Raw genomic sequence first — 25,623 nt, 5'->3', positions numbered from 1 at the left:
GGCAACAGTTTTATAAACCTCCTTTTGCAGTCTGTGTCCTGGACACTACCCTTCTTGAGGTCCATATCACATGATAACAAATGGAAGCGGTGAGGTCAGGAAAGAAGACCTGATCCAACAAAAGTCATCCTTGCTCTGGATCCTCTTTAGTACAGCAGCATAAAACAGTCCAGCTATTGCTGCGTGTTTTGATCTCAGGTCTTCTATGAGATAACTATGTACAGTGTCATGAACAATTAACAGCTACCTCTAATTTAAAGTAGCATTTTACTATACATGTATGTTGTTTTTTAGGGGGGGGGGGGGTTGTGTCTGATTAAGCTTAAAAGAATGTATGAATAAGGAAAACCTATTTGTAGACTTCAGCTATATGTTATGTTTTGTTGGGGGGGGTCACAACCTCAACTAACTTATTTTCATGCTCATCAGGCAAATGGCAATAAAGGAAAGCGATGTCAAACCTTAAACAGTTTATTTAATTAGTTGGATACGTGGGAATGTTCCATACAATGCACAAACATGCAAACAAAGAAGTTCATATTGTATCTTTGGGTATTTTATTACTTGTGGCCTGTGACAAAACCAGTAGATTCAATGTTTCTGTCATTGAATCTACCAAAAATAACAGTTTGAGAGGTATAAAATATTATTTTTGCATTAATGAGGTATTATTTTAAGATTATGCTTAAAACATTCCTTTTTTTAAAAAAAAGCTTATAGTTAAGGTTGCATCAGTTTACCCTTCCTGTTAAAAAGGTGTTTTTCCTTCCCACCATTGTTCGTAGCGGGACATCTGATTGTTGAAGTTTATAGTTTATATATATTGTAGGGTCCCTACATTACAATATAATGTGTATTGAAGTGACTGTTTTTGTGAATTGGTTCGTATACATAAAATGTAGTTTAAGAAAAAAAACTCACAATGGTGTGAATTGTGTGTATCTTTAAAACATTTTTGTAAAATGGACAAGTGGTGGACAAAAGTAATCTCAAGACCTAAAATTGGACTCTACAGATCATCAGACCCTTCAGATGATCCATTCACTGTTTGATGAAGTCTCATCAGAAATAGGTACTCAGGGGTACAACAGTGAGGGTCTACAGCCATCTGTAAAACACGGTGGAGGCGGTATACCTTGTTTGGAGAGAAATATAAGGAAACAAAGAGTGACCCGAGACTTTTTGCACACTAATAATGTATTTGATCTATTTGTTCTGATTTTAACAGATGAAGTTTACGGTCCAAGTCCTGTCTGAGCTGAAAAAGGTGCACTACGTTTACTTGCTCTCTTCACATTTACATTGCATCTAATAAAAAGCAACACTCAAAAAATTATCTTATAAAAAATATATTAGAGACATATGCTGAGTAAGAATGTCAGCTTTGACTTTAGATTTTTTTCCATGCTTATAAGATCTTAAAAGTCCAACTGATTTAGCGGTAGATGGCTCTGATTCTGACCAAGGAAATCAGCTTGGCATGGTCAATAACTTCCTTTAAGGCATGTCTAAGAACACATATTGTTATGGAAAAAATAACTTTATTGCCCTACATATTTTTTAAGGATTTAAGGATTGTGAAGCACGTTTTAATCTGTAATAGAGAAGTATTCGTCGGAATTTATATTTTGCTACACATATTGCAACCGTTTTTTGGACAGGTGACTTTTTTTTCATCGACATTATTTTATTACTACCCAAAGTTCAGTTTGAGGCTTTAATTTGGTGAGAGAACGAGTGGGGGGAATTTATACATAATAAATTAGGTCTTTTATATATATATTTTCTCAACAACCTGAGTAAGCTTAACTTCTTGTGGAACTAATAGGCAGAAACGACGTTTCCGCGGAGTCATTTTACATCCGTGCCAGTCGCTAGCTAGCTAGTGTAGTTTACCTGTCGCTGTGTGTTTGATGAAGTGCGGAGCTAAGGGGAGATGTGGTCCTTTTTCGCTAGGGATCCCGTGAAAGACTTTGCGTATGAACTTCTCCCAGACAGCCAGGAAAAGTCCGGAATATGGACTCTACACCGGGGAAAGCGAAAGGTAAAAGCGGCATCCCGCTGCTGCTGATGCACTAGCAGTCAGCGTTAGCTCGATCGGTTGTGGGGCCTGCCAATAAGCTGACAAGTCAGCTTTAGAGCTTGATTTAGCCTTCAGATTAAATGTCAGCTCTGTTAGCGTTTTTCGGGTGTTTTTCATTCGTTCATTCATTCATTCAGTCAGTCTTGGTAGTCATTTATTTTTTTTATTTATTTTTTTGCTTGGTCTGTCTGTCTGATAATTGTCGCTGACTAGCATAGCTCAGGCTTTTTGTTTACCCCCAGAGGCAGACACGTATTTCTCGCCACGTCACCCGTTTTAGCCGAGTAACGGCTCTTATTTGAGCTGTTTTAAAGTTAATGCTTTATTTCAGGAATGAAAGATTCCGTTTTAACTGCAGACAGCACTGCACACAACCCACTGCTTCATTATTATCACCGAGAAGCGGAAAGCTATAATCTCAGTGTCATCATCTTCACCGCGGGCAGCCGAGCCCAAACTTCCCACTTTCGTCATTCTCAGTCACATTAAATGTCTTTTCAAAAGTCTGTATACAGTATTGACAGTTACTTCTTACTGGTAATATTTTCTGCACGATGGCTACATTTATATCTATATTTAATACAGCACAGATGTAAGGCCACCATACTGTTCACATCAGTCCGATAAAATGGGAGTGTTGGTGTAAGTCAAGCTAGTACATAATTTACCCTAATTTCTGGAATTTTGATTGTAGGGTGAATGTAGATTTTTTTCCTATTATAATTGCTTAAATATAGCTGTGATAATATTACCTGTATATTTATAACACCAGTGAAATATTACAATGGAAGGAAAATGGGAGTAGTCTGTTTGCAGAGGATAGCTTCACTTCAGATTAATTTAGTTTTATTTGTATAGCGCCAAATGACAACAACAGTGGCCTCAAGGGGCTTTACACTGTAAGGTAAAGACCCTATGATATTAGAGAAAAAACCCAGCAGTCAGATGATCCCCTTTGTGCTGTACTTGGCTATAGTATGAAGTAAGAAATGTCCGGCAGAACCAGGCTGAGGGTGGGGCAGCAATCTGCCATGATCAGTTAAAGTTGAAGAAAAAGAGAAGAGAATAGATAAAGTAGAGTATAGAGAAAACAGGGCAAAACAGCAAATACTGGAGAGACACAAAATTAAATGGCATGCAAGTAGTGATGTCTGTTAGTAACATGCATACTCAAGTTGGATTAATATTTTAGACTTGGACTACACCCACAAAATATTGACCTAATTAAGAGTGATGGAGTAATTATAACTTGCTGCTCTTACTCCAATCTTTCTCCTCAGACCACTGGAGAGCCAGTGTCTGTGTTTGTATACGAGGTGGCTCAGGGCACGGAGCAGCAGACCCAGCTCGCCAAGGCTGCCTTCAAGCGTATGAAGACCCTGCGTCACCCTAACATCCTGGCCTATGTTGATGGGTTGGAGGTATGTACTTTATTGTGACTTAAATTTAACAGAAACCACTTTGCTTTAAACACACTTTTCTTGATATTTAGAGCTGAGATTCCATGTTTTGTGTCTCATTTCTGTCATCTGCTCTTCCCTGCATATTAAACATTAAGACAGAGGTGAGTGGGAATAGGTTCCTGTGGGTTTGTAGTAGTTTTATAGTAGTTATAGTGAGTGAAGTAGCAGACAATTACACAGCTTTCTCTTTGGTTTTTAATGAGAGTGTAATTGACACACTAATCACTATTAGCTCAACTAACGATATGATTTTACCCTTTCATCTGGAGAATCTATCCAAGGAATATGACCAGCAAACCATACAGCATTAGCTAATCATTTATTTAACCAGGGAGTCTCTTGAGAGAAAACATCTTTCACAAAGACACCTGGCAATGAAAGTACACAATGGCAAGGTTGGAAAATGATACAATCAAGCAGAGGAAAAACAGTCAGTAGATACAAATAGAGCATGTTGAAGAACTGGCGCATAATCAAATATCCAGCAAAGCAATAGTAATCGCTTTTTCTTCTAAAATATCTGTGATCTGAACTCTCCAATATTCAGTAAATTTAGTATTAATTTATAGCATGTTTTTAATAGAGATCTGATGGAAAAATGCTGTGATGTATAAATGTGCTGTGCATATGATGGATAAATGCAAAAACTGTTGTGGAAAAGCTGTTTTCCTATGTCAAGTTACTGTTTAATGCAGTGACATAGAATAATTTTGAAGTATAGTTTTGCTTTTATTTTTTTTCCTTTCTTAGTTGATTGATGAGCTTGGTGTGGTTGTTACAGACAGAGAAGAGCCTCTACCTGGTTACTGAGCAGGTTACACCCCTGGCAGTCCATCTGAAGGCACGGGCAGAGAAGGGTGGTGTTGGGGAACTGGAGATCTCATGGGGACTCCACCAGATAGTGGTAAGGACAGGAGAGTTGAGCTGTTTGTGGCAGCTGTCCTCTATTGGTCGTCTCTCACCGTCTCTTCCTCTGTTTGCTTACAGAAAGCTCTGAGTTTTCTCATCAATGACTGCCATCTGCTCCATAACAACCTGGGCATATGGGCTGTTTTTGTGGATCGAGCTGGAGAGTGGAAGCTAGGAGCCCTCGACCATGTGGCCCCTGAGCAGGGAGACCCAAGTGGGGTCTCGCTCCCTGCACCAAAGGCAGTTTACCCAGACATGGAGAAATATGACCCACCAGAGATGTCTAACAGCAGTGGAGAGAAATGGTGAGTGTGACATTTAGAGGAAAAACTACCTGGTGCGCTTTGGCTGCACCCTTTTGCATTGACCTATGTGTATTTTTACAGGGCAGGAGAGGTGTGGCGACTAGGTTGCCTGATTTGGGAGGTGTTCAACGGGCCGCTGCCACGTACTTCTTCCCTCCGTTCCCTGGGAAAGGTTTGTGTCTTCAATTGCTGTTTATCCAAAAACCTTATTCTCAAATATTGTCCTTGCTCCTTGGAGTGCATGCTCTTATTTAAGAAAAATGCAGCTTTTAGGAATATTTAGATTATGATGGTTGTTGTTTAAAGGAAATTACATGATTCTGCTTATGTAAAGAATCAGCAACAATAAACTGAACATATAGTGGGATAGCAGGGCCCTTAAATAATACATATGTCATGGTTAAGATCAACTGGAGAGAAACCCAAGAATCTGATGAGCTAATATGAAACCGCGTTTGGTGCCACCAGGGAGAAAAAACTGTGAAAACAGGACGAAAGAGGAAACAAAAGTTAATGGCTTGCAAACATGACTGGAGTGGAGAAGTGCTCAGTGCATCATGGGAAGCTCTCTAACAGTCTGAGCCTATAGTGGCATAAATAAGCGATAGTTCCGGGTCACCTGATCCAACCCTAATTTTAAGCTTTTTCAAGAATTTATGTTTTAAGCCCAATCCTAAAGCAGAGAGCATGTTCTATGAGAGAGGGGCCTGGTAGCTGAAGGCTCTGCATCCTGTGTGCTTTGAGTGCTCTGTCAGAATAGTGTCTTAATGAGGTCTTTAAGATATGATGGGGCCTGCGAGGAGAAGCTCTTATGAAGGAAATGTGATCTCTCGTTGCGAGCTTTAGTCTTAGTGCCTTAATTCAAGGAATCCAATGTGCTGTAAGTCAAGTTTATTGTTTTTTTTCTTCTTCCTGTTCCCACAGATCCCCAAGGTTCTGGTTCCCCATTACTGTGAGCTGGTTGGAGCCAACCCCCGGACTCGGCCAAACCCTGCCCGCTTTCTCCAGAACTGTAGAGCCCCAGGGGGATTCCTAAGTAGCAGTTTTGTGGAGAGCAACCTTTTCCTGGAAGAGATTCAGGTCTTACACAGACTTTTGTTTGTGTTACAACTACAATAAAAACATTCTAGTCAAGTCACAGCATGAAGTATTAAAACCGAGGTTGAAATTAATCAAAATCCCAAACAGATTGATGTCATTTGGCTAAACAAGTTTAATTTGGACACCATGCCTCGCTTTAGTCCAATCATCTATTGCAGAAATTAGATGATCTCTTTAAAACAATCCTTTCTAGATCAAGGAGCCAGCCGAGAAGCAGCAGTTTTTCCAGGATCTGAGTGACAATCTCGATTCTTTCCCTGAAGACTTCTGTAAGCACAAAGTCCTGCCTCAGCTGCTCACCGCCTTTGAGTTTGGCAATGCAGGCGCTGTCGTCCTCACACCGCTCTTCAAGGTAAATCCCAACTCCTGAGGCGACTTTAGACCCTAATCAGTAACAGACAGTGAAGCAGACAATAATCATCAGTAAAATCATTCTCGAGACTAGTTGAAAAATGACATGATTGTAGCTATATCTGTGCACTTCTTTTTCTTCAATCTCTCTCTCTTCCTCTGTTTTTCTAGGTGGGAAAATTCCTGTCAGCAGAAGAGTACCAGCAGAAAATCATCCCTGTCATTGTGAAAATGTTCTCCTCCACAGACCGAGCTATGAGGATACGACTTCTGCAGCAGGTGTGGAATATTCTTTTGCTTTCCTTGCAGAGGTAATCTTTACATCATGTGTAAGATTTTAAAAACAAGTTCTGCACAAAACAGTTTTGTTCTTTTTAAATATTGACTAGTTTCAGAGATTTTTCAGTGATTAGGGTGAATATTGCAGAGATGGTGTTCTTATTTAATTTTATGGTGTGTTATTTCTAGCACGGAAAGAGAAACCTTAGTTAAAAGAACAGTAAAACATAACAAACAGTTGTTTAATCACATGCCTGTCCGGCTGTTTTTTTATCTCTGTATTAAAGAATAAAACCATTTATCTTTTACTCACCCTAACTCTGTCTCTGTCTTTCTCAGATGGAGCAGTTCATTCAGTATTTGAATGAGGCTGCAGTGAATTCCCAGATTTTCCCTCATGTTGTTCACGGCTTCACAGACACAAACCCTGCCATCAGGGAACAGACTGTGAAGGTAGTTTTCACACTTAAACACAAGCACAATCTAACAGGTGTTATCTCATACTTTGGGCATATAGCACATGACAGATAACATCCTAAATATGATCTCTCCCCCCCTGCTAGTCTATGCTGCTGCTGGCTCCGAAGCTAAATGAGACCAACCTGAACCAGGAACTGATGCGTCACTTTGCCCGGCTCCAGGCTAGAGACGAACAAGGCCCAATCCGATGCAACACCACCGTCTGCCTGGGAAAAATCGCCTCCTACCTCAACGCTGGGGTAAGGCAGACCTGCATCACTGTGTAAAACTTAAAAAACAGGAAGATTGAGATCAGTGCTCAGTAAAGAATTTAATTGTCTCGCTGTTCACAGACTCGACAGCGCGTTCTGATTTCTGCCTTCTCTCGAGCCACAAAGGACCCATTCCCTGCATCGCGTTCTGCTGGCGTGCTGGGCTTTGCGGCTACACACAACTACTACAGTGTAACGGAGATTGCTGCCCGTATCCTGCCTACCCTGTGTGCTGTTACTGTTGACCCCGATAAGAGCGTCAGGGATCAGGTAGGGCTGGGTGATGTGAGGAAAATCGAATATCATATCACTATATATATATATATATATATATATATATATATATATATATATATATATATATATATATATATATATATATGCTGTTGCTTCATAGGCTCATATATATACAATTGCACTGGTATACTCATTCAAATCAACCATTCAGTATTTTTTGTTTAACTATACTTTGAATACAAAAAAACAGAATGAACTGAAATGTATTTTTTTAACCATTTCTTTTTAAAAAACATCAGTTGCACACGGAGGCTTTTTACAAATGGCTAATCATAGCAACAAAAAAGCAGGAATCAAGCAGGAATTCAAAATAAGACAAAATAAAACTTTATTTTAAAAGGTGCTCTTTTGTGCTTACAACATATAAAAATTGTAAAATAAAAAATGTGATGACCTGAAATTACAGAAACAAAAGTCTAGATAATGACTATAAAAACTCAGTGAGTCAGGTATTCGACTGCTGGAGATACGTGGTTTCATGGTTTCTCACAGCTTGTACTCTTGCGTTGGTTTGTAGTGTTCCTTAGTTTTACCTGTAACTATGCCAAGAATGTTTTAAATTTATTTGTAGTCTTTTTGATCCTCGATCTTACAGCTGTTTTGAAGACTTGCATGCAAACCAGCAGTGTGTACCAGCAGTGGTGGTGGAGTTATCAATCTTACGGCATTTAACTAAAAATAAAATGTGCAAGAACATTTCAGTTAAATGACATTAAATTAAAAATAGACTTTAGAAAAAAAAAAAAACATTAGTTGAAACAATATTGTGCACAAAGCTAAAATACAAATATGGTTTTACGGTTTTAGATTTGGTTAATTCAGTCACATTTGTCAAACGACCAGTGCAAGAAGGGACTATTTGCTGAAACTGGGATGTCTACATGTCTTGGTGCTTGTTCTGAACCTCTAATTGTGCCTGTCTCTTTCTCCCTGTCAGGCATTCAAAGCCATAAAGAGTTTCCTTTCCAAACTAGAGACTGTGTCAGAAGACCCCAGCAAGCTAGCTGAGATCGGTATGTAACTGTAAACTGCACTGGAAATCTTCCCTCAAACTAGAAACTCCATGCTGTGTAGTTGTTTCTTTACCATGAATAGAGTTTGAGAAAAAGAAACAAATAATCCTGTAACTATCTCAGATGGCTTTAATCAAATTAATAGACACGTTTTATATGAAAACTTAAACGTAACAACTCTGTTTTGTGTGTCCTGCAGAAAAGGACGTAGCATCGTCTGCTCAGCCTGCAGGTGCCTCGTCCAGTTGGGCTGGCTGGGCTGTGACAGGCATGAGCTCGCTTACTTCTAAGCTGATCCGCAATGCTCCAGGGACGGAGGGGGGTACGGGCACTGAGGGAGGCGGACCTGCCGCTAATGCCACCAGCCCCACTACTCCCCCTAGTGCCAGTGATGGAACAGCCGCAACAGGTGAGGTGGAACCACAGCACCCCGCCTTTTTGTTTTTTTTTTAAATAAAGATTTACATACACTAACATGCATATTTAATCTAAATAGAATCATCTAAAGAATCTCAACACTGGAATAAGTGTATGTGTCTATATTAGTGGGACTGCTGGTGCTGGGAGGTGTCGGCTTCCTTTTATAACACAAAGCCTTCATCTGACAGATCTAAGAATCTGTATTTTGACCCAGTGATTATCATGTGGGAGAAAGCTAACTCGCACAAATAGCTTTCTGAGTTTTTGGTGTTTTTGTAGTAACCTCAGATTTCACAAGTCTTCATTTGTGTAGGTGTGGTTCTGAGTTTGATCCCAAGATTATTTCCCAGTGCGTCTTTTACTCATTCTCCATATCTGAGAAGAATGACGTCAGGTGATGCTACTTTTGAACCCAGTTTACACCAACTGAACAAAATGGAAATCAAAAACGGCTGGAAATAGGCTGGATGGATGCAAAGCCTCAAATTCCACTTAGAAATTGCTCCTATCAAGTTTTTTTTTCCCCCAGGGACTGAAGTTCTTCCTGCATGTGAGAAGTTTTTCAGGTCTCATGGTTGCAGCATCAGTTGAGGCAACCTATTATCACTTTAGCTAATTAAACTCACTCAGAGAGGTGTGTCCAGAGTGCGTATTCTGCCTGTTTTGATAGATCTCAGCAAAAATTTCTGGCACAACTTCACCTGCTTCCGGGGTGCGTGGAAAAGATGAAAAAAATCACAGTGCAGAGACTGCAGCAACACTTAAAGGGAAGAGGAAGAACTTTATTGACTGACCAACACGTTTCAGCTTGTGACCTTCAGATGACCCTAATGAGGCCACAAGCCAAAACACTTTGTTTAGTCAATAAAGTTGTTCCTCTTCCCTTTAGGTGTTGCTGGAGTCTCTGCGTTGTGCTTTGATAGATCTGTAACTTCAGGCAAGTCAGTGGATCTCACAGAATAGAATAGAATTCATTGCACAAGTACAAGGCACCGAAACAATGTTTGCGTCCATCCAGAAGTGCTTTAGCGATAATATAGATATATTACAGATTATAGATCTATTATAAATGTGTTACAATGTTATGTTATCAATTTACTATAGCTATAAGTATGTACAGGCTATAACTGTAGTGAGTGTAAAAGCTATATGCAGGCTATGAACATGTATACTTATGGTTATAAATATGAAAAGCTATAGCAGATCCCTGCTTAGCAGTTTAAAACCTGTGTGTAGCAGCAGAATAACGGCCTCTGTATCCCAGTTAATATTCTTTAATTTATTAAATGTTCCCACACAAATCAGTGCCTCGAATCAGTGTCTCACATTAAAACGTTTCTTTCAACCTCAGGTTCTCAAGACAAAAATCAACAAGCCTCCCTGACTCACCACGGTGCCTCTGGTCGTGCCAACCAATCACAGACTCTTGAAGTAAGAGACAACAATGATGAGCCTGTAGGAGACCGCTGGGATGATGAGGAGGACTGGGGAAGTTTGGAGGTAGGGAGAAAAGAATTAAGATATGTATTGCGCATAAATGGAAGATTATGGTCTCGCATAATTATAATTTGAAATCACATAAATTGACTGCACGTTTCCTCAAAGGAGCCAGAGAAAGCTCAGACTGAGCCCGATGACTGGAACACCGACTGGTCAGGAATGAGTTCATCCAAAAAGAAGGTCAGATGAAAGATGCTAAGCATTGCTGTTATTTGACAGTCATTCCTTTTGTGCTCATTCTACTTCCTCTAATGCTGTGAGCACTGCTGATATTGTTAGATTACTGTGAGTCGTATTAAACTATTAATCCTCCTAGTATAGTCTGTTGACTTGAAAGGTTCCCATTTACCTGTAATATATACTTGTATATGTTATTGAAAACAAAAAAATTTCTCCACTGTAAAAACAAAAAATAATTGGTCACATCTGGGGGGTGTATGTAGATGAGGAAAAATCAATCTGCAGCTGGACTCATTTCAGTTTTCTTCGCTGTGACGCAGGCGAGCCGCTCATCCACCTCCATGGTGGTGAAAAAGCAGAGCTCCGACTGGAGCTCAGGCTGGGATGCCGATGACAGTTGGTCCAACGAGAAAGAAGGTCAGGGTCAGAGCTCTGCAGGCGAGGAAGGCTGGGGGAACGACTGGGGGGAGGAGGAGACCGACACAAGCTCGGCCAATAAAATGCTGGCCCTGCCCGAAGGTGTGCGGTTAGCCAGCGAGTACAACTGGGACAGCGCGACAAAGGGCGCCAGTCAAAACGATCTGTTCGCCAGCGTGTCCCAGAGAAACACAGCCAGCATGTCTGCGGCCACGGTGAGAGCGCAGTGAGCCAAAAATACAGGAGTTGGTTTTCAGATTTGAGAGAAAAAAAGAACAACGGAGTGTTAAATGCACTTTTGATTATGACTTGAAAGTCTTACATGTACATTAGAGGGAACACCAAACTTTATCCGATTTCATTGAAATGCCATTTTAACAGAGCACACTATAAAGCTGCAGTCACATGATCAGCCCTCAGCATCACGGTGGGCCTTCAAAATAAAATCACTGTTGTTTAAGAAAAGGGCATTAACAGATCTATCTATCGATTGAGATCGAGATCACTAAATATTATATTATTTATTTATTTTTAAAGAACTAAATTAGATTTTTTTTCTTCAATAATTGTACAGATTAGGTTTGAATAACAGAGAACTATGTTTGTGTTGTTTTCTCAACGATAGCCTGGAGATGGCTGGGGCGCAGAGCCGACAGGAGACTGGGGAGCTGAGGAGAGCTGGGAGTCGGTAGATGGAAGCCAGGGTAAGTCCAACAACGAGGTTACCTTAATCAGAAATGAGATCCTGGATTGTTCGTACCTCCTTTCAGTCGGGCATTTTTAGCGTCTCCTGTGAGGCTTCTAAAAATATAGACCTGCAGTAATAAATCACAGAGCTGCTCCTTTATTTTTAGCTTATTCAGTAAAGGACCAGTGAAAAATCCATCATGTCTGTCGACAATTCATAAGAATGACACCTCCTAGATCATTAGTCTGATTTTAGTGAAATTTGCTCACAATGATCAGCTGATAGGTCTTTAGTCAAACTGCTCTCAAAGCCAAGGTCACATTTTTTTGTTTTACAGGCAGCAGCATGTGAATTGTGATCGATCATGCGCCTCCTGTGCTATGATGTCATCGACATTCTGGTTTTATTTTCGCTTAGGTCTCAGCAAGGCAGAGCTGTCCAAAAAGAAACGCGAGGAGAGGAGGAAGGAACTGGAGGCGAAACGGGCGGAACGAAAAGCTGCTAAAGGTCCTCTCAAACTGGGCGCGCGCAAGCTGGACTGATGAGGACCTAACAGAGTGGCACAAAGCAGCGGATCTAGGTTCCACATTCCACAAGTTAAGGACCAGAAAGAAGTGGCAGCATTAAAGAAAACTGACAGTCGCTAAAATGGAGAAGGCAGAGGAGAAGCTTTCCTCTGGACGACTTTTAGTTTGTGGATTTTCTGTCTTTGTTCCTCTAAAAAAAAAAAAAAAAACTGACAGATAAAAGATGGAGACAGAGAGGAAATCTGGAGAGCAGCACAGAGCAGCAACCCCTGCAGCAGAGGCCTGAGCAGGTTTCAGACAATGTCCCCCTCATTATTTTTTATTCATGACTCCCACAGTTGCTCTTGTAAACTATATGTACATAACTGGTGCATCCTGTCTTAAAAAATGACTTTTTTTAGAAGAAAAAAACACAAATATATATATATAATAGAATTTTTCTTCACACATGTATTGTTGTGCTGAATGTTTTTCAGTACATGTGAACACACACACACAAACACACACATAAACACACACACACTGTGGTTTTGAATGTTTTAATTCAGTTACAGACTAAGAATAAGTCCATGCATGCACTGTGTATTGTGTGGCCTAACAAAAGGCTTCATGGCAAGAAATTAAAAACGTGCTGAATTTACTTTGCACACGCAACACTGTATTTTACAGAAGTGACCCGACAGGTAACACAGGTGACTGCTTAGAGATCTTTAAATGATAAACATGCACTTTGGAGGAGCTGGGACATAGAAAGATGCAAATCGGGTGGTTTTAGGGCAAAATCAGGTGAGTTTGTAGCCTTGTGGTGGAGGCTATGTGAAATCGTCTGTAGTGCTTATGATCACCTTTTGGAATCACTTGTTTACCACCAAGTCATTTTAGCCAATATATGGTTTGGTATTGGTGAAGGAGAACCTTTTTATACTTTTGATTTTATTATTTGTGCCTTTAATTAATTGACGGGATCAATAACTCCACATTTAAACTGACACTTGAGAAGCGGACCTGGAACGCATTAAAGTGTACAGCGTGACCCTGTGTGGCCTGTCTGGGTCGGATACGGTATTTCTAGGTTTGGTCTTTCGAGCTAGACGTTTAATGGATGAGCCAGTTGACACAATCCGAACCCATCACCACTGGATCTGAAATCCGGGTTTTGGTTGGTCGGGTCCAGTTATGAAGAGGACTACACTGCATTAGTCGAAAGAAATCCGGATGTTTTACTAAGAAAACAAATCATGTAGCATGTGAGCTATTCTGACGTATTAAATAAAGTTTCTTCTTCTATGCTTGTCTTCCTGTGTCTGAAGGTTAGTGAGTATGTTTGTACCTGTAATCTGAGTTCTGATAACACCTGCTGCTTTCTTTGTTAGCTCGTATAAAAGGGTCATTTCATATGAAATGAGTGAAACCTGAGAAAGGTTACCACCTGACTCCCACAGAATCACCTGATTTTTTTTTTTAAGCATACAATAACTTCAGTATGTTTAATGAGCCATGCAAATTTTTACTTTCCTGCCCTCGATGTATAAAGACTTTAGCACAGAATTTAATAATTTAATGTGTTAATTATTTCCAATGGTTTTCTAACCCCCAATAAATTCACAGCTGTAGGAGATAGCTGTGTGACATTTGTTATAAACAAGCTTCAAAACCTAAAGCCAACATCTTCAGAACAGTTTTTTTTCTTGGCAGTGACTCGATCGCTAATCATTAAAGGCCTCCCACGGTAAGATAGAGGGATCGCGTGTATTAAAAGAACGACTAGATAGTTAGATGTTTAACACTACTGCATGATGTGAAAACACTGATTCCTGGACTATGTTGTCACTGGTGGGGATGGTGTTGCACATAAATATGATGTATATCAGTTTCAGTAGTTTAGTAACTGGGACATAGAGTAGCAGAAGCAAGCACTGTTACCCTGTATATTTTATTTGTTTTCTGAAATTTTATGTGATAAAAGATAAAAAGATGGATTTTGATGAAAACTTTGAAGGGTCATATCACTATTTTTAATAGAGGTTAAATTGCATCTAGCTGTGTTCACAAGTGCTGGGGGGAAAAGTGCTATAGTTTAAAAAAAAATCAGCTGATTCTGATGGGGTCAGGTGGGAGTCTTTTACAGATTTCATGTGGAGTGACATTCCTGTCTGTTAAGAGATATATTCTAAAACACTTCTTCAGTAGAGAATCAGAGAAGAGAAACACACAGATTTACTTGCTAGCAAGGGCAGCTCTCAGAACTCACACCCCAAGAGTGAGTCTCAGAGACTGGCCCTGAGGACTTGCCCTGGTCCTTTATTTATACACTCCAGTGAGCTGCACTTCTGTGAGATAGTGGAGCACGTGGGCGATGCTAACAAGTTCAGTTACCGTGTACAGGCCCAGTATGTTTTATCTCCACTTCTTTTGCTTAGGAAATGCTACAGGTTTATGAGAAAGTTTGTGTATTCTTAAAGTCTTTATATAGAGCTGCTGCTCTCACTGGTTTATCCATAGATGGCAGAGCTTTTTTGAGCCACAATCAACAATAACACACACACACACACATAATGTGTCACTCCCCACCATATTTTCCTCTCTGTGCAAAACTGAAAAATAGCACAAAAAAGTGTCTCTTTCTCAGAAAATACCTCTGCTTCATTTTCTTCGTGGTCTTTTCCACTATATTCAAAATTTGCAGAGCTTGTAAGTGTCCCTGAAAGGTAAGTCGTTAGTCAGTCATGAACTAGTACAGATGTGGGAATTAAAAATGCTGTGCAGTCATGTTTATCCTAGACATAGATCATAGACTTTTCCTTTGTGAAAGCTTCATTTGGTTTCAGAGGGGAACAGAATTGGAAGTGCAAGAATGGTGCAGGGTGCCTTTGCAAAGACTTTAATGTAATAGGCTGTATTTATGGGTCCAGTGACAAGAATGCTATATCACACATTCCAGGCTATCATTGAGAGTCGAACAATTCATTTATTTAAAACTTGTTCAAACAGTGAAACATCAGAGGAACAGTGTAACGTGATATCTGTGAACTGTAGAAACATGTTGATCATATAAGGTTTTTTGCTCTTTTTAAGAAATCCTACATAACCTAGCATAGAGACTCATTAGCTTAATATTGAGTATTCACTTATAGCACTTCCTATTTTCTCTCCCGATGTTTCACTATACCCATTTACTTTAAAACCATTTGTGAGTTTATAAAGTTATCATATATTATATAATCATAAATACCCTCCAACCTTCATCCCTCATGAGCTATCCACAGTCATTTCATTGATATGAAAACCACATATTTCATCTTCTGAGGAAAAACTGTCAAACTTGTGCTGTATGTACAAATTTTAAACAACCCCAAAAATACAAACTAGGCAGCCTTACATCATTTTCCCCCCAAAAAACAAAACAAAAAACAACATGAAGGACAGATGGGGTAAAGCCGATCCAAATTTTCTGCTAAATCACAGATGCATGCAAGTTAGGCAGTGTTATTTATCTGCGACTGAAAATGGCAGGCGCCAGTTAGGCTTTGCTGGTGATCTGCTAATCCAGACCCAAAACAAAAGAGGACGAAGGTTCATCACTGCGTTTCCTCCTTTTCGTTTTTGCTTCCTCCCAACCATCGTGTCAGCGCGAAAACACCCACACCCACAGCCGCAGCCAAGCCTGCATACATGGCGACCTCTCCTGCCTTACGCACCTGCAAGGAAAACATACATCATTGCAGCTAACGTGATTTACTTTTTGTTGAAATTTATAAAGTAGCAAAAAAAATTTAATCCCCACAGCTGCCCAACTTAAAAAAAAAGTAACGATTTGAACTTTTTTTTGAAATTTGATTTTGGGCGGATTGGGTTTCAGTGAAAACATCTTCTTTTTTTTCTTTTTTTTTAAATGTTTATTTATAAGATTTTAAGTTCAAAGTTACATAACGGCACACCAGACAAAGGACATAAGATTCAAAAACAATAACATTTAAGCACAGAAAAAAAAAGAAGAAAAAACAGAAACCAAACACAAGTGAAAACATCTTCTAATTAAAAGATCATGACATTCATTTGTTCTTAGTGTCTAAAAGAAGCATTCCTGAAACAACACATCAGTGTTTATACTTAATGTACGAAGTTTGGAATAGGAGAAATCAAGTGGATGCAGAACTTGATTCAGTAAGAGCAGCCGATGCTCCTACTGAGTTTCACCTGCACTGGGAGCAGTTTAAAGTTTCACTTTCACTGCCTGTTAAGTTTCATTTTGACTCAGAGCCTTGTTCAGAAAAGGTAATGGGTGGACTTCAATACACTTTAAGCAAATTCAACTAATCTTTGAAGGCTTTGTCTGTTTAGTTTGCAGGCTCAGATACAATTTTACAATTTACACGTTTACTCACTGATGCTTAGATTTAAATATTAACTAAAGGTTGTAAAACCAGCGTGCACAGATCTGCCCTGTCATGTCCCAGGCCCCAAAAGTTTCCTCTTATCACTGTATGCAGCACGTTGACTCCACTGATATCATTCTGCCCTTTAAAAGCCCTTCCCACTGTTACCTCTCTCTTTAGTTTCTTACATAATCCTTTACCTTGTTAAATATGTGGTGATATTTTGATGTTTCGGTGTCGTATGAAGCTGGAAAGCCTCTTGTACCCTGCTTTGAATCCCTAACAGACAAATAAATTAATTGATATTTAATTACAGCTAATTGCAACTGATTGAGCCATTCATCATTTAGAAGATGGCAAACCTCCAGAGCAAACAGGAGGGGTGGAGCAAGCAATGTTTGGTATGAGAGAATTTCCCAGCTGGTGTCACAGAAGAATGAAAGGATTCAAAGTTATAGCTATGAATGAATCTTTAATCCCCATGTTTGTTTTAAGAAATGAACTATTTCTTCTGTAAATTTGTTCTGGCTTTTTCTGCTATTTTTTCCTTCTTCACTGAAGATTTCTATTGTTTGAAACTTACACCGCCCAGCCTCCGCCACCGCCTGTGTGTCAGTGCTTTGTCTCACTTCGTGTTTTTATAGTGACACAAAGGATTGACGTGGTTGGACCTACCTGCCGGGACTCTGCCTTGCCGTAGCGCAGCTCATTGGCAAAATGCTCGCAGTTTCCCCTGAAGACGCAGTACGGCAGCACCTGGCCCACCAGCCTGCAGGCCTCCCTCACAATGACATCAGGCGAGCGCGGCTCGTACGTCTTGTCCAGACCGTTGCTGATTTTCCACTCGTTAGTTCCCACCACATCCCACAGCCCATCTTTCTTCACCAACGCCTTCTCGGTTAGGACAGACATCATGCTGTTGGAGCCGGCATCCGGGACCTCAGCTGGGGACAAAACCCACTCAGTTTGCATGCTGAATATTGCAAGAGTTTGTGTTTTGAGTGGGCCGTACCCCAGCAAATAATTTACATTGTGTGCTGTCCTGAAAACCCACATCACAGAATTTGCATGTGGCCTCTCAGATAAGCTGCTTTTTGTTTTCAGTGACGGGATTTGGGGAAGGAGTCCAGACAGTGTGTGTGTATATGTGTGTGGAGGGACTCACAGGGTGGTGCCAAGTGAACAACGAAGCCGTCGCCAATGTACACGGCCCAGTGCTGGTAAGAGCCACGAAAGATCTCGATTAAATCCCCAGGCTCTGGCTTTTCGTCATACTTGGATTAGAAGAGAGGGGAAAAATGTTTGAATTTCCAAAAAGAGTGTGTTTGGCAATAATTGCAGCACGTTTGACCCGATCACACACGCTGACTTGCTTTAAATAGAAATCAGCTTGATGCAATAAACAGCTCTGAGGCTATAAATGTCATCACATTCTTTTACTAACCAGTGTTGGGGCCATGTCAACCTGTCTTTGGTCTGCGAACTTCTGATTTGTTGGACTTCCTGACGACTTTCAGCTGTAGGGATTAAAAATAAATAAATAAATAAAAGTACACATCAGATTTAAGCACACCACGTGATACATGATGAAAGTAAGAGACCGATAAATCTAATAACACTTTAAATATCTGTATGTTTTTGCACACCAAACCGGGCTAGATCCTTCAAAGTGGACACTGGGCTGAACAGCGCCCCTCTTAAAAACAGCTGCAGGATTGTTGATGTTCCTAATAAACTGGCACCTGATTGTCTGGACACATGTTAGCATAACCTCTGCATAACGTCTTTCGTGGAAATAAACGCCAAAAGAAGCGAATGTTAGAGAAAAGCTCGCACTTTTAGAGACTTATAAATCAAAATAAGCCACAAAGAGTGTTTAAAAATCGCACACGAAGAAGATTAGCCAGAACTGGTCCGTGTTTGCATCACCCAAAAGCCGTGAGCTAACGCCATCATTCACGCGACCCTCAGCTGTGGGAGGTGTTTGATCGGGTTAATGCCTTACCAGCAGCGACCAGACTCTTCTTCTCCTTCTTCTGTTCTTATTGCGGTTGTCAAAACGATCTCGAACCCTTTCGTTTTCTAAATGAGAGACGTCACCAACGCAAACATCAAAAGCTCACCCGCGAGCGATCAGCTGATTCGTGCGCATGATCAGTGCCCTTCAAAATAAAGGCGTGGCAGTGTTTTATTTGTCTTTTTTAAGCGTCAGGTGATTTTTAAGATGACTTTTAAGATGACTGATTGTTTAAGCAAGGTGCAAGAATATTACAAGAAAACGCGTGAATATTTAATGATGTGATAAAATTAAGTGTGAAGGAATCATGAGTCTGCTTTTGTTTCAGCTACAAATACTTTATTTTCTTTCTTTCATAAATTTGTATTTTATCATGGGCAAATTTCATTTAAAATATTTAATTTATGTATAATTTATTTGCATTTATTTTGCTATTATTTATTTTTGTTAATATTATTTTTATTTTACCTTTTTTGGTCCGGCAGGTGCTTGACTTTAAAGTCTAATTTCAACAAATAACGACATTTTCTTTCTCTTAAATCGCCGGTTTATTATCCGCCACCCCCTCTCTTTCTTCTTTCCGTGATCAGTTATGATGGCCACGTGCAGAAAAACACGTAACTCAACCTTTAAAAACCCCAACACTTTCGGTTTAAATATAACTGAGAACTAAATCTTCACATTATTATTTTATTTTATTTTATTTTATTTTATTTTATTTTATTTTATTTATTTTTAAGTACAGCTGTTCACTTGAGGCCTGCATTTCTTTAATGTTGTTCTGGGTTCTTTTGTGACCTGAATGAGTCACTGATGATGTAATGAAGTCATTTTGTTCCAAATTTTCTCCATTTATGGATAATGTCTCTCAACGTGGTTCACTGCGGTCCCAAAGCCTTAAAATGGCTCTTAACCTGTTCCAGACTGATAGATGTCACTGACTGCTTCTCACACGTTCATAGGTTTCTTTAGATGGTGGGATGATGTGCTGCTTTTTGAAAGGAGCAATTACTTTTTCGCAGAGGGCCAGGTAGACTTTTTATGCCATTAAATTAAATCTTAATTTCCAAACTGCATTTTGAATTAATTTGAGTACTTATTTATTATTTAATATCAAAATGTATTGGATGATCCGCAGCATTTATGCCCATATGCAAAAAGAAATTAGGAAGGGAGCAAATACATTTTCACTGCACTGCCTGTCACCCTGTGAAAACTTTGGCAGCATCACGAAACTCTTTTTTATTTATTTTAACTACAAAAATCATCCTTATTCAATATAATTTTCTCCCCTGATAAACTTCACCCCACCTGGAGTGGCCTGTATTAAATTTAAATTCAACATGAATTGAAAACTAGGATCATAGAAGTCATCTAAATAAGTGGAATGACAGGGAATGAAATTTAAAAGTAGCAATAATGCTCCTATAGGTTGATATCCGAATATCAGCAAATAGGAAAACATTAACTGCTGGCAGCGGCTGATGTTGATGTGTTTGTAATGAATATTTCACTGTTTATTTGGCACAACTGGAGAATAAATACCACATTTTTTCTCAGTTTTGTATTATTATTATTATCATTTTAAATATCTCTGCTTAAAAGCTTGTATTCCATTAGTAAAGTTAGATCATTAAGTCAGTACTGAAACACATAATAAAGGACACAGAATTAATATGTATCATTTTAAAAGTTAATATTATTAATTTGTTTTGTTTTTTTTAACCTAAAATATAATTATCAGTTTACAAAAACTACATACTATGATGATGAACTTTTCCGAGACATCTTTATTTTTTCTCTCCCATGTCCCTTGCGGGGCTCCGTAACGTACTATGTATTAAACAGGCGAACTAATTAGATTTTTCTTTGCCTTATCTCTGTCGAGTGGACAGCAGCAGTAGCAGAAATAGACATGACCACTGGGTGTCGCCAAAGACTTCCGCGGTCGGCTTGACGTTTCCTTTTTCTAACAGCGAAGAACTCTCAACTTCCGGCTTCGGAGCGCCCTTTCGTTGTATTTTGTCCTGAAATTTGGTTGCGAAGGCAGCAAAAAAGCTGTCATAATCGCTCAAGTCGAAGCCCCACGGCCGAGAGGTGGATTCGCTGTGATGTTTTGATGTTTACCGACCGAGCGATGTCTGTGGTGTTTGACGGGAGTCCGCTGAAAGCGATGCAGAGCTCACACACTCACACACCGCAGACAGCCCTGAGGTGAGTGGCAGATATCACACAAGAAGTGCATCCACACGATTAAGTCCCACAGCACACTTCTCCTGCTCGGGGTTAACTGTATGAAGAGCAGTGGGGCATACATTTATATTTCTGTGCATGATTAAAGTTAGTGCTTTAATCCTAGAGTGCATGCTTTCACCTTAAAGAAGACAAAACACAGTAAACACCTAAATTTGATTTGATCACTTTGATTAGTTTAAAGTCGTATCAAACGTATGTTTTTACTTATCAATGAAATAACAAAATATTTTTCATTACGAATACTTTCTGTGCAAGGTTAAAAAATGATTACTTCACTGGATCAAAATTAATCTGCTGCTTTTCTAGTAATAGTTAAGTGATTTTCCTTGATGTGACAACATTTCTTTGGCTGTCTTTTCTTTTAAATGATTAATCAATTAATTAATTGATGAAATAATTATCAGAAGAGTTATGATCAATATAACCTCAACAAGGGCTCAGATTGGGCCATATAAGCTTGAATGGTTCACATATAGTTAAAATGGGACCACAGTCTAAAGTATCTTGGATGGCACGTGACTGATACTTGATTTTAGAGCCAGGTGACAGTCAACGCCAATGTCGGCCAACTAATGTTGTTAACGCTGTAAACTTGGACACTTCTTGGTTTCATTATATTTATTAAATTCTACTTTTAGGACAAAGAGAATACTAACAAATTAAAGATAGAAATTATTGTTGTTTTGATCATCACATAATCAAAATTATTTTAAACATTTAAAAAAAAAATCCAGATCCAGATTTAGAATCTCGATTTTTAATCTAGGGCTCATAAAATAACAAGTGAATGCTTACAAAAGCCCAAACTGACAACCATCAACTAATAGTTTTGTTTGACTTGAACATAATTTGTTCACAATGTTATAAAACAAAGAACAGCAGGACATACTGGCATTTCTTCAGCGTTGTCATTGGTCAGTTCTCCACACGTAGTTGAGCTTAAATCAAAAGCCCAAGCTTCTACATTTTAATAATAACGCCAAACAGTTACTTGCTAGCTTTGCCACTTGTAGTTCTTGTATATGTTGTGGAAGTTTTATTTATCACAGGATGTCACTTTTGGTTCTGTAAGGCCTTAATGAGTGTTGTTCACAACTTCTTCATATATTCACACAGAATATGTTAGCAGTGATGTATTCTTAGATCATTATGGCCGTCCTTATCATTTTTAGCTTGTTGGTGAGACACCACTCACTTTTCTCATGTCTACTTTCTCCTTCTCTAGTACCCAGGAACTGTCTCAGGAGATCAAGTCCTTCATCAGCGGCGTTGACACCGTTCAGGGCCGGAAGCTCAGCGTCCGAGAACATGCTCGCTGCGCTGTGCGCCTGCTGCGCTCAGTCCCGGCCTGTCGTGGGGCGGTCTTGGAGCATCTGCGAGGCGTGTACGATGAGCATGTGTCCGCCTTCCTGCACAACCTAGAGACGGAGAGTAATGGCAGCACTGGGGTCAGCTCCAACCTGGAGGACATTATACAGGTGTGACTACAAAAATACACCATCATAAAATAAATATGCACATATTGAAGTTAAAAAAGATTTTTAAAGGTAAATTTGTTTTATTATTTCTTTTGTCTGTAGGAGATTCACGCCGTGCTGTCAGAGTTCATCCGTCTCAACCCCCGAGCCTGGGCCCCTCTAGTGTCCACCTGGGCTGTGGATTTACTGGGCCAGCTGAGCAGCAAGCATGCCGGGCATCGTGTCGCCCCCCACTCCTCCAGCCTCAACGAGCTGCTTCAGCTCTGGATGTCTTGTGCTGCCACTCGATCTCTCATGGAAGCCTACTCTCAGTGTCTGGCTGCAATGCTGGCCTGGTGCCCCGATGCCTGTGTCGATGCTCTTTTGGACACTTCAGTTCAGCACTCCCCTCATTTTGACTGGGTGGTGGCTCACATTGGGTCGGCCTTCCCCGGTACCATCATCAGCCGAGTGATGGCATGTGGACTGAAGGACTTCTGCTCTCATGGTGCTAAGGACCAAGGGCTGCTTGTAATGGGAGTGGATAAAGGCAGCAGAGTGCCAAAGATCGGCTCGGTGGTGGGAATCCTTGGACACCTCGCCGCTCACCACTCCGACAGCATCCGGAAAGAGCTGCTGAGGATGTTCCAGGAGAGTCTCAATCCGTCAAGCCCTCTATCTCCAACCTCATCTTTAACATCCTGGGAAAGCTCCCCTCAGCTTCGTCGTGCTGCGGTGCCGTTTCTCCTGCAGCTGGCAGCAATGTCCCCAAACCTTTTTGGTCCTGTGTCTGCAGAGCTCGTCGAGTTGTTGCGCCCCCCTGTCCTGCTCCAGCTACAGGCCGTGCTGCAGGGCCTCCCTAGAGAGGAACTGGATAACATGCTGGGCCTGGTTGTGCATCTCATTAGCCAGAGCCCCTCGGGAGGGGCCCGGGTCTTCAGATTTCTTGCAGACACTGCGACCCCAGCTTCAGTCATTATCTCAGGCCCAACTCCCTCACCTCACGAAGGAGTCCGGGAAGGTTGCGACCGCCTCCTGCAGATGCTGCTCCTGCATCTCCACAAGTTAGTATTCAACCGCACTGATGGAGTTGAGGTCAACCCCCATCACTCTGCTTCCTCACAGCCCCAGAGGGTCATCCCGTTCTTGGAGGAGCTGCAGTCTCACGTTGGTCAGCTGTGTGCTGAGACGCTGCGACTGGAGAGGAAGCGTCACCTCTGGCTGCACCAGCTGCTGTGTCTGCTCTCGGTTTACGGGGGTCCCAGCACAGCCACTGAGGCCCTCTGCCAGCTGCTCACTCAGGCCCGCAATCCAGAGGAGTTGGCTCTGGCCTGGCAGCTCCACACCACGCTCTCCTCCTGCATGGCAGGCCTCATTCCCGCTGCCATTGCACGTAGCGTGGCGCAGATCCACACGCACACTCTGGGGCCTCGGCAGCTTAGGCAGCTGCTGCTCAACCTGGCTGCAGCCATCCAGAGTCAGGACGAGGAGAGAAGAGGAGCGACAGGTGCTCAGTCCTCCATGGTGGTCCAGGTGGGCTCGGCGGTCTCAGGACACCTCCATGATTTCTGCCCACTTCTTCTCCACGGTGACCCAGCTGTATCCCACGCCACAGTACGCCTCCTGTCCTGCAGCCCGCTCCCTCGCACCTGCTCCCCAGCACAGCTGCTCCAGCTCTCTCGCGCCGCCGTCACTCATTTCTTCCTGACTCTGCGAAGGAGAGGAGAAGGAGGGCAGGCAGGTGAAGCAGTGAACTGCTCCGTTCTTCTACTGTCCCGTTTTGCCGCATACTCTCCTCTTACGCTCAAATCAGTGCTTCAGCAGCTGGTTGAAGGAGCGCTGCATAAAGGCAACACTGACCTATTTGGAGGGCAGATCGCAGACATGTCTGGCGCCCCTGTGCCTGCCCCATCTGTGTCGCCTGATGTTGGAGCCTCTTTGCTGGACGTCAACTGTCGGTTTGGTACCACCGTTAATTTTTCAAGTAGTGTGTGGTCTGTGTTTCACGCAGGTGTGATTGGCAAGGGACTAAAGGCTCGCACCATCACACAGCTGCCTGATCCATCCTTAGTCATACAGGTGAGTGTTTAAAGATTGCAGCGCAGTTAAAACTATAAATAGACTAAGGATGTGGGTTTTTTGTGTATTTTTACTGTAAGTTGTGCATAAAAATGATTGGTCCATGTGACTCCTATGAAATGATCAAACAGAGGAGATAAATCTGTAATAATGTGCATGTTTTCGTCCTCTTTTCTCTGTAGAACATTCAGATTCTGCTGGCAGTTATTGTCAAGTGTTGCAGCTCCTCCGGTCTGAACGGCTCACGATCACCGTCTGACCCCGATGAGCCGCCACCCATCAACGCGGAGGCAGCCAAGGTTGTTGCAGTCACACTAGTGGAAAACGTCTGTCCCGACGTGGCCAATAGCGAGTTATCCTGGCCCCCAGAAGAGCACGCCCGCACCACAGTGGAGAGAGACATCCACATTCGGCGCTGCTTTGAGGCCCACCCTGTGCTCTTCCCTCTGCTTCAGGTCGTTGCTGCTGGACGACCGGCTCTCTGCTACTGCTCAGCGGTGCTCCGAGGCCTCCTGGCCACTCTGTTGGCCCACTGGGAGGCATCTCGCGAGGCATCATCCACAGACTCCCCATGGCACCTCCAGGCTTCCTGCCTCTTGGTGTCCTGCATGGGAGAAGGCCAGATCCTGCCGCCCGTCCTGGCCAACGTCCACGAAGCTTTCCCTCACCTGACTCCATTCGAGGTGAGGCTGCTGCTGCTGGCTGTGTGGGAGTACGTAAGGGGGAATGGGCCCATGCCCCAGAAGTTTGTCTTCAGCTCGGAGAAGGGCATGTTCTGCAGAGATTTCTCACGGGACGGCGACGTGGCAAGATACGTGGCGCCGATCCACAGCGTGCTACATAAAAACATTGACAGACTGGGGCACCTGTGCTGGCGGTTCCAGCTCTGAGGAGTGACGGGGAATAAATAGACTGTAAAATGGAGGGATTACTGTGTTACGGTCCAAGAGCGGACCCCAGAGTTTCAGTCACTGTAGTTCACTACCATATCAGTAGAGGCTTGTGCGCGTGCATACCTTTTTGTACCGTTTTTAGACTTGATACATTTCTAACTGGTGAGAAACACAAATGGCACATGTGTGCATACAGAATCTGGGATGTAATGTGTTTTAATGTGTCATTTTGGTTACAAAAAATACATTAACTGCTAAATCATTTACAGACTGTTTTGTAT

At 41.5% G+C, this 25,623-nt stretch overlaps 3 protein-coding genes across 3 annotated transcripts; 2 read left to right on the top strand and 1 right to left on the bottom strand.

Moving 5' to 3' along the window:
* The first annotated feature begins 1,827 nt into the window (after positions 1–1,827).
* Positions 1,828–12,772, top strand: scyl1 (SCY1-like, kinase-like 1). Its single transcript, XM_085180892.1, has 18 exons — positions 1,828–2,044; positions 3,364–3,504; positions 4,328–4,450; positions 4,534–4,760; positions 4,842–4,932; positions 5,685–5,840; positions 6,055–6,213; positions 6,384–6,491; positions 6,831–6,944; positions 7,055–7,210; positions 7,304–7,492; positions 8,457–8,532; positions 8,732–8,941; positions 10,304–10,452; positions 10,558–10,632; positions 10,953–11,264; positions 11,675–11,753; positions 12,155–12,772. The coding sequence occupies exons 1-18, from the start codon at positions 1,937–1,939 to the stop codon at positions 12,277–12,279; spliced, it is 2,598 nt and encodes an 865-aa protein (XP_085037018.1). The 5' UTR covers positions 1,828–1,936; the 3' UTR covers positions 12,280–12,772.
* Positions 12,773–15,212: 2,440 nt separating this feature from the next.
* On the bottom strand, positions 15,213–18,799 carry LOC146524811 (phospholipase A and acyltransferase 3-like). Its single transcript, XM_085180903.1, has 5 exons — positions 18,646–18,799; positions 18,085–18,157; positions 17,806–17,914; positions 17,316–17,584; positions 15,213–15,962 (listed from the first exon to the last, which is right to left on the bottom strand). Exons 2-5 carry the CDS (start codon positions 18,097–18,099, stop codon positions 15,843–15,845), a joined length of 513 nt encoding a protein of 170 aa, XP_085037029.1. The 5' UTR covers positions 18,100–18,157; positions 18,646–18,799; the 3' UTR covers positions 15,213–15,842.
* Positions 18,800–20,555: 1,756 nt separating this feature from the next.
* On the top strand, positions 20,556–25,606 carry ints5 (integrator complex subunit 5). Its single transcript, XM_085177939.1, has 4 exons — positions 20,556–20,871; positions 22,139–22,391; positions 22,494–24,449; positions 24,632–25,606. The coding sequence occupies exons 1-4, from the start codon at positions 20,777–20,779 to the stop codon at positions 25,337–25,339; spliced, it is 3,012 nt and encodes a 1,003-aa protein (XP_085034065.1). The 5' UTR covers positions 20,556–20,776; the 3' UTR covers positions 25,340–25,606.
* Positions 25,607–25,623: the final 17 nt, after the last annotated feature.

The sequence above is a fragment of the Neolamprologus multifasciatus genome, chromosome 2 (assembly GCF_963576455.1).
Source record: "Neolamprologus multifasciatus chromosome 2, fNeoMul1.2, whole genome shotgun sequence".
NCBI lineage: Eukaryota > Metazoa > Chordata > Actinopteri > Cichliformes > Cichlidae > Neolamprologus > Neolamprologus multifasciatus.
This window is presented reverse-complemented; position numbering and strand designations above follow the sequence as displayed.

What these genes read in the sequence shown, in the direction of transcription:
- scyl1 (XM_085180892.1), top strand. Translation starts at nt 1,937, where the DNA reads ATGTGGTCCTTTTTCGCTAGGGATCCCGTGAAAGACTTTGCGTATGAA. An exon ending in AACAGCAGTGGAGAGAAATG is followed by an intron (nt 4,761 to 4,841) that starts GTGAGTGTGACA and finishes GTATTTTTACAG; the next exon opens with GGCAGGAGAGGTGTGGCGAC. An exon ending in TCCTCACACCGCTCTTCAAG is followed by an intron (nt 6,214 to 6,383) that starts GTAAATCCCAAC and finishes CTGTTTTTCTAG; the next exon opens with GTGGGAAAATTCCTGTCAGC.
- ints5 (XM_085177939.1), top strand. Translation starts at nt 20,777, where the DNA reads ATGTTTACCGACCGAGCGATGTCTGTGGTGTTTGACGGGAGTCCGCTG. An exon ending in ACACCGCAGACAGCCCTGAG is followed by an intron (nt 20,872 to 22,138) that starts GTGAGTGGCAGA and finishes CTCCTTCTCTAG; the next exon opens with TACCCAGGAACTGTCTCAGG. An exon ending in ATCCATCCTTAGTCATACAG is followed by an intron (nt 24,450 to 24,631) that starts GTGAGTGTTTAA and finishes TTTTCTCTGTAG; the next exon opens with AACATTCAGATTCTGCTGGC.
- LOC146524811 (XM_085180903.1), bottom strand. An exon ending in TGTTCACTTGGCACCACCCT is followed by an intron (nt 17,585 to 17,805) that starts GTGAGTCCCTCC and finishes TTTTGTCCCCAG; the next exon opens with CTGAGGTCCCGGATGCCGGC. An exon ending in GCAAGGCAGAGTCCCGGCAG is followed by an intron (nt 15,963 to 17,315) that starts GTAGGTCCAACC and finishes TTTTCCTTGCAG; the next exon opens with GTGCGTAAGGCAGGAGAGGT.